The sequence below is a fragment of the Ictidomys tridecemlineatus genome, chromosome 12 (genome assembly GCF_052094955.1).
Source record: "Ictidomys tridecemlineatus isolate mIctTri1 chromosome 12, mIctTri1.hap1, whole genome shotgun sequence".
NCBI classification, from domain to species: Eukaryota; Metazoa; Chordata; class Mammalia; order Rodentia; family Sciuridae; genus Ictidomys; species Ictidomys tridecemlineatus.
The window spans coordinates 9,771,374-9,788,180 of NC_135488.1; the positions used below are offsets into that span (position 1 = coordinate 9,771,374).

The 16,807-nt window shown below is 58.1% G+C and overlaps 1 protein-coding gene and 1 long non-coding RNA gene across 17 annotated transcripts in view; one reads left to right on the forward strand and one right to left on the reverse strand.

Annotated features, from left to right (window-relative positions):
* Window positions 1-6,746, reverse strand: part of LOC144369009 (uncharacterized) — a 21,224-nt gene extending 14,478 nt beyond the window's left edge. For 9 of the 16 annotated variants that reach the window (XM_078028059.1, XM_078028050.1, XM_078028055.1 and 6 more), the window contains exons 1-3: window positions 1,432-6,108; window positions 239-1,243; window positions 48-197 (exon numbers count right to left, since the gene is read on the reverse strand). In XM_078028059.1, the coding sequence (XP_077884185.1) occupies window positions 48-197; window positions 239-1,243; window positions 1,432-1,723 (1,447 nt within the window). In that variant the 5' untranslated portion in view covers window positions 1,724-6,108. Of the gene's footprint in view, window positions 1-47 lie in introns of all 16 variants that reach the window. The other 7 variants (XM_078028054.1, XM_078028053.1, XM_078028061.1 and 4 more) reach the window with 7 other exon arrangements.
* LOC144369012 (uncharacterized) lies at window positions 6,634-15,753 on the forward strand. Its single transcript, XR_013428427.1, has 2 exons — window positions 6,634-6,773; window positions 15,384-15,753. It is a non-coding gene; the product is annotated as an uncharacterized LOC144369012 (long non-coding RNA).
* Window positions 15,754-16,807: the final 1,054 nt, after the last annotated feature.

Below are 16,807 nucleotides of genomic sequence, written 5' to 3' on the forward strand. Positions count from 1 at the left end.
AGATGCCACCAGTGCCCCTGCTTGGGAAGATGGGGTTTGAGAATTACCGGCCCAGAAGGGGCTGTGGAGGGGCAGCTGCTTGCTGGTGCGTGGACAACAGTCCTCTCCACATGGTCTGGGCTCCAGTGGAAGGTGAGAAAATGATGATGGTGATGATAATGATGATGTGGGTAAGGATGATGGGGGTGGTGACGGAGGTGAGGATGGTGGTGATGGTGGTGATGTGGTGGTGACGGAGGTGAGGATGTGGTGATGGTGGTGGTGATGGAAGTGAGGATGTGGTGGTAGTGATGGAGGTGAGGATGTGGTGGTAGTGATGGAGGTGAGAATGTGGTGGTGGTGACGGAGGTGAGGATGTGGTGGTAGTGATGGAGGTGAGGATGTGGTGGTAGTGATAGAGGTGAGGATGGTGGTGTTGGTGGAGGTGAGAGTAATGGGGGTGATAGTGGTGGTGATAGTGATGGATAGTGGTAGTGATGAAAGTGGTGATGGAGGTGAGGATGGTGATGGTAACGGAGATGAGGGTGGTGAGGATAATTGATAGTGCTGGTGATGGAGGTGAAAGTGATAATGGAGGTGGGGGTGATGGTGGTGGTGATGGAGGTAAGGGTAGTGGTGATGGTGATAATGGAGCTGATGGAGGTGAGGATGTGGTGGTAGTGATGGACATGATAGAGGTGAGGATGGTAGTGTTGATGGAAGTGAGGGTAATGGGGATGTTGGTGTTGGTGATGGACACTGGTAGTGATGGAGGTGAGGACGATAATGGTGATGGGCATGAGGGTAATGGAGGTGATGGTGGTGGTGATGATGGTGATGATATTAATGATGGATGGTGGTAGTGATGGAGGTGGTGATGAAGGTGAGAATAGTGATGGTGATGGAGATTGGGGGGTGAGGATAATTGATAGTGGTGGTGATGGAGGTGAGAGTATTAATGGAGGTGAGGATGATGGTGTTGGTGATGGTGGTGATGGAGGTGATGGTGGTGGTGATGATGGAGGAGACAGGACAATGGTGGTGGAGATGAGGATGGTGATGGTCTTTTCCTGACTGGTCTCAGCTTCCTCCCTAGATAGAAGCAAAGTGCTGGCCATCTCAGAGCTAGAGGTGGACCACTCACCCCATGCCCACTGCCCTGACCATCTGTCTCTGCTCTCCTGCATGGCAGGCAGGCACCTGGGCAGAGGTGAGCTCTGCTCTGGAATCCCCCAGCTTTGGGTTCTCAGGGTCTCTGTCGGGGCTGCAGGCAGAAGAAGGTCTCAGCTCAGCCCCTGAGGAGAACCTCCCTCCCACAGATCCCATGCTGAGCGGCTCCGGGAGAAAACAGAGATTCTGCTGCGAGTTGCTGGCGTTGGGGAGCATGAAGCCAGCACGGCTGTCCCCAGAGCTGCCTGTCCCACCTGGGGCAAGGTTTCCTTCCTCACCCACCAGCACTGGTTGGCCAAGTGACTTGCTTTGGCCACCGAGATGTGCAGCAGTGGCACACCCCTCCCAGCAGGGCCATCTCCTGACGCCTGTCCTTGGCTGTGTGAGTGACCCAGTGTTCAGCGAGGAAGCTCCTCCAGGTCTGGCTCAGACGAAGACACCACGGGCAAGGCCGACGGGCTGTCGATGGCTGTTGCCATGCCCACGCCACGGGCCTGGCTGAGCGACACCGCCCGGCTCTGGGCGTGTTTGTTGATACAACATAATCCGGTCCTTGCTGACCTGTGTGGTTCATGAGCTGATCCAGGAGAGATCGATAGTGTAGACTCTGGGCACACTCTGCCTTTTCTGCCTGCAGCCGAGGGTCTCCGGACCCTGTGGGCCTCCCTCACCCTCTGCTGAGAGCCAGCCACGGCCCCTTGGCCTCCTCTCCGCCCTCCTCTGACAGGTCATGCCTGTTCCCAGGGGTCCTCTTAGGGGTCTTTCCTCCAGGCCCTCATCTGGGTCAGTGCCAGAGTGCCTATGCCCCCCTCCACTTCCAGTGGACGTCACAGTGGAGTGAAGGCCATGGATGCTCACCGCCACTTATAGCCTAATAATCTGCCCAGAGCCCAACCGAGAACGGTGTGCAGTCCACCTCCCTGCTGTCCCCAGCTCCAGGGGGCCCTTCCCCCCTCGGCCTTCCTGCCTGGTCACATATCCTAGTCCCTCTTGGAGCCTTCTACCACTGCTGTTGTCCCCTGCTGCTGTCCACGGCCAAGACCCTGCCCCCCTGCTGTAGCACAGGAAAGTTGAAGTCCTGGAAGACTGTGAAGTGGACAGACCCGTAACTCCAGCAGGAGCCCTAGATCTGGGTCCTTGTCACAGGTATGAGAAAGTCCCTGTGGCCCCTCCTTGGGATTCCTCAGCCTCCAACTAGGCTTCCCTGTCTTCCTCTGCCCGGCCTCTGCTGGGACGTACCCTCTCCCTCCAGCTTCCTGCCCAGCACCTCTCCAGCAGGCCACCTGGGGCCAGAGAACCACTTTCAAATTGTGCCCCCAACTTCACCAGGCGGATGGGTCCTCCTCCTCTTCGCCCCTCAACCCAGACCTGGGAAAGCCTGGAAAGGAGAACCTCCCTGTGGCCAGGGCCAGACAGAGTCCTCGGGCAGCCCTCCTACCTCCTGCGTGGGAGTCCACCGCCACCCAGAGCCAGCAGCGGCCCCTGGGCCTCCCTCTCCCCCAGGTGGACTCCGGCAGGTCGCAGGGCCTGGAGTGGGCCCCTCGGGTGGCCCTGGGCTGTGGGGTGGTTGTCCTGGTCGGCTGCTTTCTGCGGGGGCTCTCTCAGCTCCTTGCTCTCACCTGTGACCCAGCCAAGGGCAGGCCCCCAAGCCCCCAGCAGCAGCCTCCCCGGGAGGGAAAGCAAGCAGGAGAGGCCGGGGAGACGTCAGCGCGGAGGCTGTAAAGAAACTCGTAATAATTTTAATCAGCAATTCCCTCCCATTTAAAACCCAAAACTCTGCTACTTAATCAAACGTCATGCTTAAGCCACATTTACCTCCTTGAGAGAAAAATGAACAATGGCAGCTCAATTTGGCTTTGGATGGGTTTTAAAAATAGTCGAGTCTGTGAAGGCCATTAGGTAAATGGCCTCGGAGAGCCTCGGGGAGGGCCTCCCGCGGGGCCGGCCAGCTCCTTTGTTGAGAAAATAGGAAGGCCAGAGATGAGGCGACCGGCCCACCCTGCCACGGTGGACGGTGGGCCTGGCGTGATGTCTCCCAGGTGGGCACGGCCAGCCAGACGGGCCAGCGGAGCTGCAGGCTGCCCGGCATGCCGGGTCCTCTGAGCAGCTGGCCTTTGTGCCCGCGGAAGCGGGTGGGTGTGATCAAGGGTGCATGTGTGCGTGTGAAGGCATGTGGTGTGCATGTGCGTCGAGAGGGAGCATGCGTGTGTGTGTGCATGGGGGACGCATATCCCCAGGTTGTGTTTTTCATTTCACAATATATAAAACAAATGGCCATGTGGTCATCGAGTCGGTGGGCACTGCCTCGAGGACAGCTGGCCGAGAGCCACCTCGGGAAGGTCCAGCCAGTCCTCCCCACCTGCCCAGCAGTGGAGGAGCCGCCAGCCACGGTGCGGTCCTTCCTCGCCGCCATCCCATGGTGACTCCTGCTGCCACTTGTCCCTGTTGTTGGTCCCAGAAAAACACTTCATCTGTTATCTCCTTATTCCGGGGACCCCCAGGACCTGGGCGTGGAATTCAAGGGGCCTGTTTAAGCTTGTTTGGGGGATAACAGCATCTTTATTTTTGCTAACCTCAGTGAACTCGATCATGTCCTTCCCTAAGTGTGAGTGACAGATGACAGTGGCGGGACAGTACTCGTGACAGTCTGACCTCGAAACCATGGCCATCTCCACAAGATACTACAGGACCTGCAGGTATCTCCACTCATCTTGGCATCAAAACTGTGGTATTTTGGGATCTGCCAATTGCTTATTTAATGCATTAATAAAGAGGAAAGCTCACTGCCCTCCGCAAGTGTGTGCCCTTAATCTTCCTGGGCCCTGCTGGGGATGGAACCCAGGGCCTCTCTCGCATGCTGTGCACACACACCACCCCTGAGCTGCACCCCGCCCGCTAGGCTGATCTTTTGATAATTCATTTTGATGTCAGTGTCTATGATCTTGTGTGTTGTAATCTGTGCACTTAAAATGTTCTGAAACAGGCTAGCAGCTTCCATGAGGCTGTGGACGGGGTCCCCAGCACAGACCCAGTCAAGCCTGCCCTCCCCCAGCCCAGCTGGCCCCAGACTGTCAAGCCCCGCTCTTCCGGGACCATATTATATTCCAGCTGCAGAAAAGGCCTGTCAGTGCAGCACTCGGCTTCTGCCACCGCTAGGTGGCAGCAGTGTGGGCACTGAGCCTCTGCTGGTGCCCCTGGGTCCAGCTTGTTCTTGGCAGGACCTCCTTGTCTCCCTGGCCGCTTAATAGAATCCCTTCAGATGAGGGTTCTGGGGGAAGAAGACCCGGGAGATCTGGGCACACAAAGTGCTGACTCACCGCTGTCTGTCTGGGGTGACTGGCACACAGACCACAACAGTCACACTGTGTGGGAGGTCAACTCCTTCAGTCCTTGCAAAAATCCCTATGTCGAAGGAAATAGGAAACCATCTTACAGACGGGGAGACTGAGGGTCTGGGAGGTGAAGATAATGGACCCAGGACTCCAGTCAGTAAATGTGCACCTGGTCTACCCATGTCCAGGCTCCTCCCAGCATGCTTCAATGTCACCCGCCACTTCCTAGAAATCTTGGTAGGGCAGCAGGTGGGTCCCTCCTTCCGGCTGGATGCAGGCTGGAAGCCTCTGGGTGAGAGGCCTCCTGGGATATGACAAGTCCCAGCCCAGCTGGCCTGGCTCTGCCTGCCCACTGGCTGCCCCTCCCAGGGAGGCCTCACCTGCAAAGCAGGCTGTGCTGACCTATCCCTCCTGGGTGCGGGAGCGCAGGGGGAGGCCCTAGCTAGACTCTCCTTGTGGTCCTGGTCTGGCTTCTCCTCTACTGCATGTTTCGGTGCTCAGCCTTGATTTCTGAGACTCCTGATTTTGTATTTCCCCCAGCAACATGGAGAGTTGGAAGTAGGCTCTGTCCAAACAGTTCGAGGAGCTGGCAGATCCGGCCTTCCATGGACGGTTATCTCTGACAGAAGGGACCCTCAGAAGCTGTCAGCCTCTACTCACACTCTTGCAGATACAGCTCCCTGGGGTAGACACCAAGGAAGCCCTGGGGTGGGGAAGGAACTGGTGGAGAGTCGAGGAGGCCCAGGTTCCCTGGAACTCTTGGTGGCTCCAGAGTTGGGGCCTGGCCAGGCAGCAGCTGCTGGAGAGCCAGGAGGGCTGCCCAGGGACTGTTGGATAATCGGGTCAGAAACACTAAAGCTCCAACCAGGAACTCAGCGAGTCGGCGGCACACGCAGCCCTAGAACGAATCGCTAGCAGGACCCAACCCAGCCTCCTCGGCAGCCTTCTGCGCAGCGCTCGCTCGGTCAGCTCCCGCGGGAGGAAACTTTTCGCACAGCCCCCGCTCCCCGCTCCACGCGTCAGTCCTCCCTCGAGGACGCCTCCTCCCCAAATCAGCGCTCTGAGTCCACTGGGCGTACTCCTAACCGGGTCGGAACTGTAACTGCTTCGCGTGCCATCCGGTTACCGTGGCAACACCATCCGGCGTCGCCAGCGGTCCAATCGGAGCCTGCGGCCTCTCTCGAGCCTTTCCAAGGTGGGGACCGGGACAAGGCCGGGAATGGGAACGGGGGAGACCCAGGCCCCCCGGCAGAGTCGCCCAGGCTGGGCACAGACCCCCGCGGCGAGCAGCGCTACAGCGAGGCGTGGTGGTGAACTAGAGCCGGGGCTGGCCAGGGGCTCGGGCTCCTGTTCGAGGGGCGGGTAAGGCGGGTGACGTGAGCCCGGCCGGGTGGGCTGAGTTGGGACCGGCTCGAGGAGGCGGGGGCGAGCGCGCGGAGAGGCAGACGCGCGAGGGAGGCGGCCGAGCGGCGCTGGCGGCTCTGCGGAGGGCGCGGTGGGCGCGGGCGGCGGGGCCCCGGGATCCCCGCGCGCCTCCTCCGCGCGGCGCCGCCGCCGCGCGTCCCCACGCCCCGCGCTCCACGGCGCCCTCGCTCCGCGCGCCTCCCTTGCCCGCCTCTTGCCAGCCTCCGGGCCGCGGCCGTCTGCAGAGCGAGCGCTCAGACGGAGCTCCCGAGCAACTTGAGCAGCGCCGGTCGGCGGCGGAGCCCTGGACCGAGCCCCCTGACCCTGAGGCGAGTGAGCGGACTCTCGTCCGCCGGAGTGACAGTCGTCCAAATCAGCGGTCAACGCCGACTCTTCGGCGCCGGGCTCCGGCTGGAGGCAAAGCCGCGCACCGCGAGACTCGTACCGCTCGTGGCGGGGCCGCCGGCCTCTTCCCCGCCGCCCGGGAGGGCGAAGCCGCGCCTTTTCAGACTCTCGCTTCGCAGCTACAGCACCGGAACGCGCCCCGCCTCGCCGCCACCTTCGCTGTGTCGCCCCTGGAGGGGGCCACAGCCCCGCGCCCCGGCCAGAGGATGTGCGTCCCCGCGGGCCGGCCCGCTTGAGCCATGCGCCCCAACGGCGGCGGCGCGCCGGCCGGCATGGAGCCCCGCGCGGCCGCGCTCTGACTCGCTGTGCGCCCCGCGGCCGGCGGGCGGCGGGCGGCGGCGGACCGAGAGCCGGAGACCGGCGCCACGGGACCGCGACTGAAGCGAGCGGGCGCTGGCGCCGCGCAGACGGCCGGGGCGAGCAAGGTCTGAGGCTCTGCTCCCCGAACCTGACCATGTGGATTCAACATCTTTTAGGACTCAGGTGAGCAACCCGGCTGACAACACGGTGCGTGTGGGTGCGTGGGTGACGGGCTGGGCTGAAGCAGCGCTTTCCTCCATGTTGCAAATAAAGAGACACCCCCCCCCCCCCCCCCGCGCGCTTCCCGAAAGCGGCCAGCTGGGCGCACCGGGGCGGTAGGGCGGCTGCTTGGAGACCAGAGCCCCGCGGCCCCGCAGGGAGCGGCCGGTTTTCCTAGATCCCTTGTGTCCCAGGGTCCGGGCAGCTGGCGTTCGCCCCAACAATCTGGGCAGCGGAGCTGGCCGGGTGCGCCCGCAGTTGCCGGCGCCAGCAGCGCAGTGTCCTGGCCGGCCGCCCCAGCGCGCCTCCTCTCCGGAGCCCAGGGCGAGGCATGGGCTGCTGGGCGCGGCGGCGGGCGCAGAAATCGGGGCTTCTAGGGAAAGCCAGCGCTCCTGGCTCCCGGGGAGAGCGCTGCAGGTGGAGTCGGAGGAAAGCTGAACCAGCCGCTCCACCCGCCCTTCTCTCTTCCTCTGGGCCCGGGACTGAACCGGAGCCTCCTAGGATCCCAGCTGACGACCCAGCTGTGTTTGGGTGACCTCCGAGCGGACTGTCGCACACAGCTGGCGGGCAACTGAGACTGGAGAGCCCCGGGCTCTGGGGGAGCAACAGCAGGCAGCCTTCCGAACCACTCACATGCACACACTCCGCGTGGGTGAGCCAGGGTGCTGGTCTGTGTCCCCGACTCCAGGGCCCGCTCAAACAGGGTTCTAGCCCAGACACTGTGACGGGAGCTTTCAGAAGGACCCTTCTCAGCAAACTTTGCCCACCCACCCGGGTACTCTGACTCCATCGGCCCCTGCTTTGGGGGCCCCAGGGCCAACCAGAACGCACTTGTCCCCTTTAGAGCTACCTTCTACCCCTCTCGCTCCAGCCAGGGTCTCCTGCAGAGCTGGTGCTTTGGGGTCCGGGATGGAGCCCAGAGCCAAGAGGACTTAAGGTGGAGGCGGAGAAAACCTGCTTGCGGTACTCGAGTTTGTCCACTGGGATGCACTGCGCTCCCGCGATGGGGCTGAAGGGGGTCAGCAGTTGCTAGAACAGGCTGCCTCCGCCGCCCCCACCTGGCGTGAAGCTGGGGGGAGTGGGGCAAAGGGAGGGAGGACGAGTGCGCTTCCTGATTTTGAGAAATGGAAAGGGGACTAGCCTGCCAAGGGTTTTCTAGCTACCCTTGATTTATGAGTCGATTTGGCACGCAGGGGTAAATGCTGTTTAACACATCTCATGAAAATTGTCAAATGTTCTCCTTGGCATCCCTTTGCCTGTCCACGGGACTTAATTGTGGCAGTGGGATTTAAGAGGTTAATCATGAAGCTGATCCTGTGAGGTGTTGATTGTTGCTGGGCCTGGATCAACTGATTGGTGTGCTTGGGCTAGATAAGGTTTGGGCTTGGGGTGTCGGCAAAAGGGAGCAAGGACAGCTTTGCCCAGATGACCCGGATCCAGGTGCCCTGCCAGCCTGCAGTATGCGCTTCAGCTCTGGATTGTCCCGGGTCTCTGCCAGACCCCATGGGCCTGGTGAATGACCAAACAGTTCTCCACCCTGCCCGGCAGTCGCCTTTAGCTCCTGAATGCTTCCGGAGCTGCCTCCTGCCACTAGGTTGCTGATGGCAACTTATTTGAACAGGCTCAGGCTTTTTTTTTTTTTTTTATTGCTAAGTTACTAGATTGAAAGATGAATACATTTTGATAAGGGAAGAGGAGAACAAATATTATGCACAGAAACCTCTCTTTTGATTCAAAATTCTCTAAAACAATTCCTTTACAGCATCCCCACCTAAGAGCTTCCTGAGGTTTTGCTTTCAGAAATAGTTCTGTTGGTGATTTTGAAGTATGACCTTTAGTTTTTCCCCATCAATGTGAGCACGGGAGATATTCTGTAAATGTGCCTCTACGGATGAGCCGTCACCTCTCCACGATCTTGATGGCAGAGCTCTCGGTCATATTTGCTAGTGCCGACTCCTGGCTAGGGTGAGAGGCCTGAGCCAGGGGGTCTGGTGGCTGCACATCTCTCTGGAGGCACAGGGGCTGGGAACAAGGGTTTCTTGCTCACGATCTGGAGGTGCACTTTTCCTTTCCAGAAAGCCCTGGGCCTCTGCTTGCAGGTTTGCTGCCTGGCTCTCCAGGTGAGCACTAAGCATCTTGCTACCGAGCTTGGAGGCTGGTTCGGACAGGTAGAGGCTGAACCTCCCGTGGAGGCCACAGAAGACAGTGCAAGCTCTGCCTGGAAGAGTCTCCTTTAACCTGGGGGAGGGGCTTCTCAGCTCCAAGGCGAAGTCTGGGCTTGGTTATTTCCTTTTGTGTTGGAGCTGAGCTGTACTTGGAGCCTTGACTTTTTAGGAGAGAGAAGCAGATGGAGTCTAATCGATCTACTTTTCTGGTTGGTTTTTTTTTTTTTTTTTTTTTTTGGTGGTGGTGGTGGTGCTAATTGCATCCAAATGCAAAGCTACTTCCCAGCACAGGGAAGGGCAGCCCTTGAAGGAGACTCTGGAGCAGCAGCCCAGAGGGTGTACTTACTCAGCAGGCTACCCCGAGTTCTGAGTTTGGCTGCCTGGTGGCAAGTGGAGCTTCCCACGTCCATCCCAGCCTGCTCAGGACTGCGACCCCTTGCAGAGGGCCCGTGCTCACTCCCAGGCTGTGTGCCTCGGGGTTACTCGTCTCTTCTCACCCCCGAGGCTCCACTGCCTCTTTCTCTCTGGGCCCCGGGCATGTCTAACCATATAATTCGGTTCCTCAAGTCCTCAGTGTGCCTGCTGTCATGTGCCCGGGCCTCCCGCAGGGACCCGCGGAGCTGGCTCACACTGTCCCTGACTAAAGTCCCCCAGCAGCTGGAGCTGAAGAGCCCGACGGATGGAGTCCAACGCTCTGTCCACAGCGCCGCGCCCCCGGTGAATCCTGGCTGGTGCCGACTTCCAGCTGCTGCTACTAAATTGATTGCCACTGGAATCTGTGTAGTGTCAGCCTCTGTGACACCCATCAGGGACAATAATGCTCGAATAAATCACAAATTTAGGAGGCAGTTCAAATCTTCAGCAACATGAGTCCGTCCTCCTTAAGCTTGGCCCTTGTTGGGGATCTGTGGTCCTGCTGGGGAGCGGGGGGGGGGTGGGGGGTGGGGGGGGGTGGACCCCTCCCAGCCGCCTCTGGTCTCTGTTGTCTATTTATTTTAATCACTTCGTCCTTTGCCTCTGTGCATTGGAGAGCGGAGCAGGCCAGGCAGCACAGGAGCTGAGATAGCTCTGCGCCTCCCTGGGGCGTCTGTCTGTGGGTCCCTGGAGAAGGATCAGCTTGCTTTCCCCTCTGTGTGCCTCAGCCTTCTGGCAGGGGTGGCTCTGGGGATGGCCATGCCCCACCCCAGACACATCACCCTGGTCCCAGCCTCTGTCTCTGACACAAACTAGGCATGTGGAAGATGTGGCTCTGTGCCCCCTGTGCCCTGTGCCCCTGAGCCTGGGTGGGAGCCCACCAGACACCTGGAGGGTGTGGAAGAAAGCTGCTCCCTGGGTCCCCATGAGGTGGGTGGGCCCAGAGCTCAGCTGCAGTCTGCACGGAGCCCTGAGAGCCAGGGCTCCTCCCCAGGGTGGCGTTGGAGTCATCTGCTTTAAATACGGAGCTGCCAAGTTTTCTTCAAAGGGTTACAAGTCAGTAGAGACCAAATTGATGTAAAGATTAGCTTGGAAAGCCAAATATATCCTTGATCTAGATTTCCACGTTTGAAGTCTGGCTTGAGAGGGCTGCTCCTGCCCAGTGCCAGTCAGACAGGAGGGGGAGGCGGGAGCAGGGGCTCGCTGGGGCCAGAGCAGACAAACAGGGTGTGCCTGACCCTGCTCTTTGTTCCTGGGAGACCCCTTCCAGGAATTCAAAGGGGCTGGTGACTCATGAGGCCACCGAGTGGGGAGCGGTGGTTACATAACTCAGATTAACTCTCAGTTAATCTGCTGCGAGCAGCAAGTCGGGCCGGAGTGTGCCCATGGCAGAGTCAGGACTTCAGGGTGCCCTGGGCCCTCTGGATTCCATCCTTGTCGGGGCTGTGGCCAGACCCAGGTGGAGGAGGGCAGCTGCTACCCCTCGTCAGGGCCACGACCTGAACCCCACCATAACCAACCAGGGGTGGTGGGTGCTGCTTCAGTGCCAGATCGCCAAAGCCCCTCCAGGACTCAGGCAAAGACGGGCCTGTCCTGCTGCTGGGGAGCTTGGCACCTGCCTGATTGTCGATGGCCTGAGGTAACTAGGACAGGCAGGCACAGAGAAGTGGCCTGAGCGCTATGCCACCCCTCCCCCACCTGCTGGCCAAGAGCTCCTCCAATGACAGATGACAGGACCAGGATCCTACCATTGGTCCCTGGGATCTTAAAGTTGGTGAATATTCACAGTAAAACCAGAGGAGCCCCAGGGGAGCACAGTGTGCCCCAAGTCGTGTGTCTGCAGAGGACCTAGGAGTTCCGACAGCTGGACGGGAGGCCCAGAGAGAGGAATCAGGGCCGTCTGCATCTGTGTCCAGGTGGGAGCTCTGGAAAAGGCCACACCTTTTTTTTTCTTTTTTCCCCTGTGGTCTGGGGATGGAATCCGGGGCCTGGCACATTTGCAGCAAGCTCTCTACTACGAGCTGCATCTCCAGACCAACTTGGTTTCTTTATCATCCCCCAAAAGTCTGGTGGCTCAAAGCTGAATTCTCCTGTGCTTCACATCCTGTGGCCTGTGCCTTCTGAGCTCACCCTAGACTGCCCTTGTGTGGTCTGCTCCCTGGACTTCAACTGTTCATGGTGCTTTCCCTTGGTACAGGCCCAGGAGGGGGGCCAGGCAGGACCCCACTTGTCTGCCTTCCCGTCTTTGCCAGCCCTTTGGGCAGTTCCCTGAGCCAATGGGCTCTGCTGCCCATTGTCCTAGGGAAGTCACGCTGCTCCCTGACTCTGCTGGCCTGTGACCTCTGGGGCAGCTTGAAGGGGTCGCCACTGCGGCAGCAGCAGCAGGAACGTGAACCTGGCTGTGAGAGCAGGGGCTGTGTTGGTTGGGAACGCACAGGACCTCGGTGCAAGGCTCCTGTTCTGCCCTGGAGCAGAGTGCAGGGTCCCGGCCGAGCGTCCCTGTGGGCAGTGCCATGGAGGGTCTGGCACTAGGAGACGCTGGGGTGTCTGTGGACGGAAAGTGTGTTGCCGTGGCACAGTGCCCCTGTTTCATCGAGTCACGGGTTGTGCCCGGCTGCGCACGGAGATCCAAGAACGCGCTCGCAGCCTCAGGCTTGGGTGCTCTCCTGCCCCAGATAGAGGCTGGCTCTTCAGCCTGGCTCCCTGCTCCGTGCTCTCAATCCTACCCACAGCGACGGCTCCTGGGGCTCGAGGATTTTGTCACGATGAGAGTACAGAGGTGCTCAGGAGAAACCATGCCACCAGCTCTGCCGTCATTGTCAGTTCAGGAGGAGTGACAGTGTCAGACCTTCAGCTGCCTGGAGGGAGGGGGTGCCGTGGGCGGGAACGGGGGGGGGTGCGGTGCAGGCCTGGCTGTGGGTGAGGGAGCAGAGCTGCTGCTGGCCGTGGCAGAGGGGGCGGAAGACCCTGCCTGCAGCCCTGGTGGGGACTGGAGCAGTCGCTGCCCTGGGGAAAGGGGTTGGAGGCAGGTCAGGTGCCTCTGAGAGAGAGAGAGGCCTCGGCTTCCATCCTGGGCAGGGAGCGCTGGGTGTGTGTGTCCGACCTGCTCGGGTTTTACTCTGAACTGCCGGTTCCCGGGCCCCGCAGGAGCCTCAGAAGTCACTTTGGACAAGGGGCTGCCCTCCATGTCCCCCGTCCTGGGGACTGGCCTCTGCTCTCAGCCTCATCCTCCCCTGCGTTCTTCCTCGGTGCTCGGGTGGGGGCACCCACCATCCTCAGCAGACGCACAGCAGACGCACGGGCCAGCCAGTCTCTGCCCTCAGGGAGGGGACAGTCTTCCTCCCCGGGGAGAGACCAGCACTCCCTGCAGACAGAGACACAAGCCGTCGGTGCTTCCCAACTCTCAGGAGCTGCATGAGAACACAGATGGAAAAGATTGGAAATGTGTCTAATCTAACCCAATCCCACCCAACTGTGGTCATTTCGATGTGAACCCAGGAGAAACGGTGTTATTGGGCTTGAGTGTCCACTGTCCCTCGCTGCCTTGGGATCAGGTGTGTGACTTATTCTTAGAATACATCTGCGTTTCCGGTTTCCTGATTGCCACTCGGGACTGGTGACTGTTGGGTCAGTTCAGACATTTCCGAGGGAAACCCAGAAGCGGTGTCTTTAGGACCAGTGATTTCTTGAGACACCCCCGAGTGTCTGCCTTCAGCACTGTCCCTGTCCAGCGTGGGCGCTGGAGGCCACCAGGGCAGCTTCCTTCCTTACCCGCTGGGGTGACTGTGAGCACCCGTGCTATCCAGGGTGTGCCAGCACCAGAGCAGCACAGCAAGGGGAGCTGTGGCTGCTATCTTTGAGGCCTGTGGCCCAGAGAGCTGTGCCAGCTGAGCATTTGCACCCTCTGGGCACCTCTCCCACCAGTGTGTAAGGAGCATAGCCGCAGGATCCTGGGGTGGGGGGGTGGAAGACTGCTCAGTGTAATAGGCTTCCTGAAGTCAGGAGGGAGGGGTCAGGTGGCTGACAGTGAGACCAGCAGGTGCAAAGGTGGGTCAGAGGCTGGGCTGGCTGCCAAAGGAGAGCTGGCCTCTCAGAGGGCACGTGTGCTCCCCTGGGCATCACAGGCAGCACTGGGCCTGCACTACACAGTTCCTGAGTGGATGCCCCAGGGGTCAGATGTCCCAGGGTCTCTGAGCTTCATCTGCACAGGCTCAGCTTTGTCCTGTCCCCTGCACCCAGCACGTCACAGAGGCCCAGAGACTCCCGTGTGGGGCCTCCAGGAGGAGGAGACGTGGCAAAGGGGCACAGAGGCCTGGTTTGAATGTCAGCTCCTGAGAGCCTGCGCCAGGAACTTGGTCGGGCACTTTTTTGTACGTGTGAGTGTGCCCGTGTGTTGTGTGTGAGTGTGTGGGGGGGCAGGTGAGCATGTCGTGTGAGGAGCTGGGGTCTGGGGATGGAATCCGGGGCCTGGCACATTTGCAGCAAGCTCTCTACTATGAGCTGCATCTCCAGACCAACTTGGTTTCTTTATCATCCCCCAAAAGTTTGGTGGCTCAAAGCTGAATTCTCCTGTGCTTCACATCCTGTGGCCTGTGCCTTCTGAGCTCACCCTAGACTGCCCTTGTGTGGTCTGCTCCCTGGACTTCAACTGTTCATGGTGCTTTCCCTTGGTACAGGCCCAGGAGGGGGGCCAGGCGGGACAGGACGGGGGACTCGCTTCGTTCCCCACCCCCAACACGCAAGTGGCACCAACTCTCCCCGATGCTGTGAGCTGCTTTTGCTGGGGACAAGCCTCTATGCTGACCTCTCCTATCCTTCAGCTGGGCTGCCCTGGGGGAGGGGAGGGGAGGCAGAGGGGAGTGTCCCAATCACTCTCCTTGCTTCATGTCTATGGAAGAGGAAGTCTGTCTGGGGCCTTGGTAGCCTAAGAAATTCATAGCAGAGATCCCCACATCCAACCCAGAAGGGATGGAGAACAGGCTTTAGGTTAGAGGAGGGAGACAGTAAAGAGGTGTTCAGAGGAAGGAGAAGCTGGCTGTTGTATTCCCCCACTCAAGGTCATGGCACCACTGGGCCATACACCATGTCGGAGGGAAGCAGTCCCTTTGCTGGTCTTTGGAATCATTGTTCTCAGGAGGGCAGCATTTGGAATGTGGCCTCCATTCTCAGAAGCCTGGTTCACATAGAGGCAGGCTCCACCAACGCAGAAGCGTGGCTCTAATGTGGTATCCGTGCTGGTCAGCCTGTCCTCACTGTGGCCATACTTGAGAATCCTAGGCCTTTTCTCTGGGTTTCACAACTTTCTCTTTGGTTGTGCACTGAGGCTGTCCATAAAGCTCTAGTGTGTGGCAGTGGAGAGCTCCTCAGCCCTTGCCACAAAGGCATAGACTGGGAGAGAGAGAACAAGGCTGGGAGAGAGGGAGAGAGAGAAAGACAGAGAGGAGAAGGAGGACCTCTACTTGGAGAATGAGGATTCAGTGGAGCCAACAGGGACAAGGTACTGTTGCACAGGGCGCACCCCTGTTTAGGTCTTCCTCCAACCATGCTCAACCTTTCTTCCAGTCCCTCCCACCCCCCAGTAGTGGATTTATCTTGAATGAGAATTTCATGTTGACATCAGAGGACTCACCATCCAATGCTTCCCTCCAAACCCACCTGTGAAGATGGCTCATGTGGGGTCTGAATCTTCGGCACAAGAGCCTTTTTGGGAGATTTCAGATGCAAACCCTAGTGGTGTGCTTTGGCAGATGCAAGAGGACCTGGGATGTTTTGGAGTCCAAAGCCTTTGGTAATAACAGACATTAGGTCTGTTGAAGTGCTCTGCCTAGTTTTTCCTCAGGGAGGACTGTGGAGGCTGTCTTGTTGGTATTGGTGCTGAATTGGAGAGCTCTCAGGTGTGTGGCTCAGTTAGTTTCTGGCACAGGCTCTCAGATGTTGGGGTGTCCCAGGGAGCACCTCCCAAGCCACCTTATTTTGTACACCCCTCTCTCCCCAGAGCTGAGGATTCCAGCGCAGGCCAACGTATTTTACGCAAAGAACCCTCACACAAAACCCAACTTCGTGCTGAGGAAAAGGAGCCTCTCCCAAAAGAATGATGAGTGGATCCAGCCTCAACCTCCCTCTCGTCCTGCAAAGAAGGCTCCAGCCCTCCTGAGGATGCTTGCAAAACCATTCTGCTGCTGTGTGCCTGGGCGGGGCTGAGGCAGCCCAGGAATATTTACATTGATTACTATTGGCTTCAAAGTTTGAATCTATAGTTTGCCATTGTCCTTGACCTTGTTTAGTAACACAGTTGTTACTCTATCCTGTATTTGTTGTTTCCATTAATATATTATTATTTTAAAATATATATGTTTTTGTTACCTGATCTACTGTGATGATTTGTTACCTGATCTACTGGTGATGGTTTTTGATCAAAATTGTGCATTTGATGACAATGAATGCCGTGCATTTAGGAACCTGTAGACTCTAGACAATGAATGAATGTCTACTGTTGCATGGACTGGTCTGCAGAGTCCTGTAGCATTTGAGCTTGTGTGAGGGCTTCATAGGGCTTGCAAAAAGTCCAGGTCAGATGGTCCTGCATGAAGCTTAGCTCCTAGTGGTCTCCTCCACAGCATAAGGGCCAAGGAGAAACCCACTTCCACACAGAAGATGGGAAGCTACCTTATGAAGGTGATCGTAGGTGTGGGACCCTCTTGCTAGGACCCTTTTTCTATTGGGCCAAAACTGTGCTCTGAATGTGCTTGCTGAGAAGAGCTTGGAATTTCCTGATTGAAACAGTTCATGCAAGCTGCTTCCACTTGCAGGAACAAAGTGTGTTCTCGTTGAGCACTTTGGGGTGTCCCAGGTTGCACTAGAGTGTGTCAGAAGCACTTGTAATGATTGGCATTCACGGTTTCACATTGAAGCCTCTGTGCCATCTGTCAACCACTGATGGCTGCAAGTGGGTATCCTGCCTTTCAATGAGTTTTCTGAAAAAGTAGGAGTTTTGAAGAACTGATCTTCTCAGCATTCCCCTTGCCTTCCCAAGTTGGGTGATGTCAATTATACAGGCTTCCTTGGGAACACACATTTTATATTGAGCTGGAATTTGACTCTGGATGCAATTGCTGAAAATAGCTGGGGAATGGGAGAATGGAAGCTGTTTGCTGCAAGCAGTTTCAATTTGCTTTGTTGATTAACTTTGTTGTAAGTGAGCACATGCTATTTTTTTTTCTGTGGACCTAGAAGAATTCAAAACTGCTTCTTACAGGTGACAGGCATGCTTACACATTGAAGCCTCTGTGCCAATGATAAAAAAACTGTTCACTCATGTGGGCACCTGCACTTCAAGTGAATGTTGTAAACAAGTGTGACAAATGGATGTCAGTGAGACTTTGGAGAACTGATCTTCTCAGCTGGTCCTCTTTTTTCCTG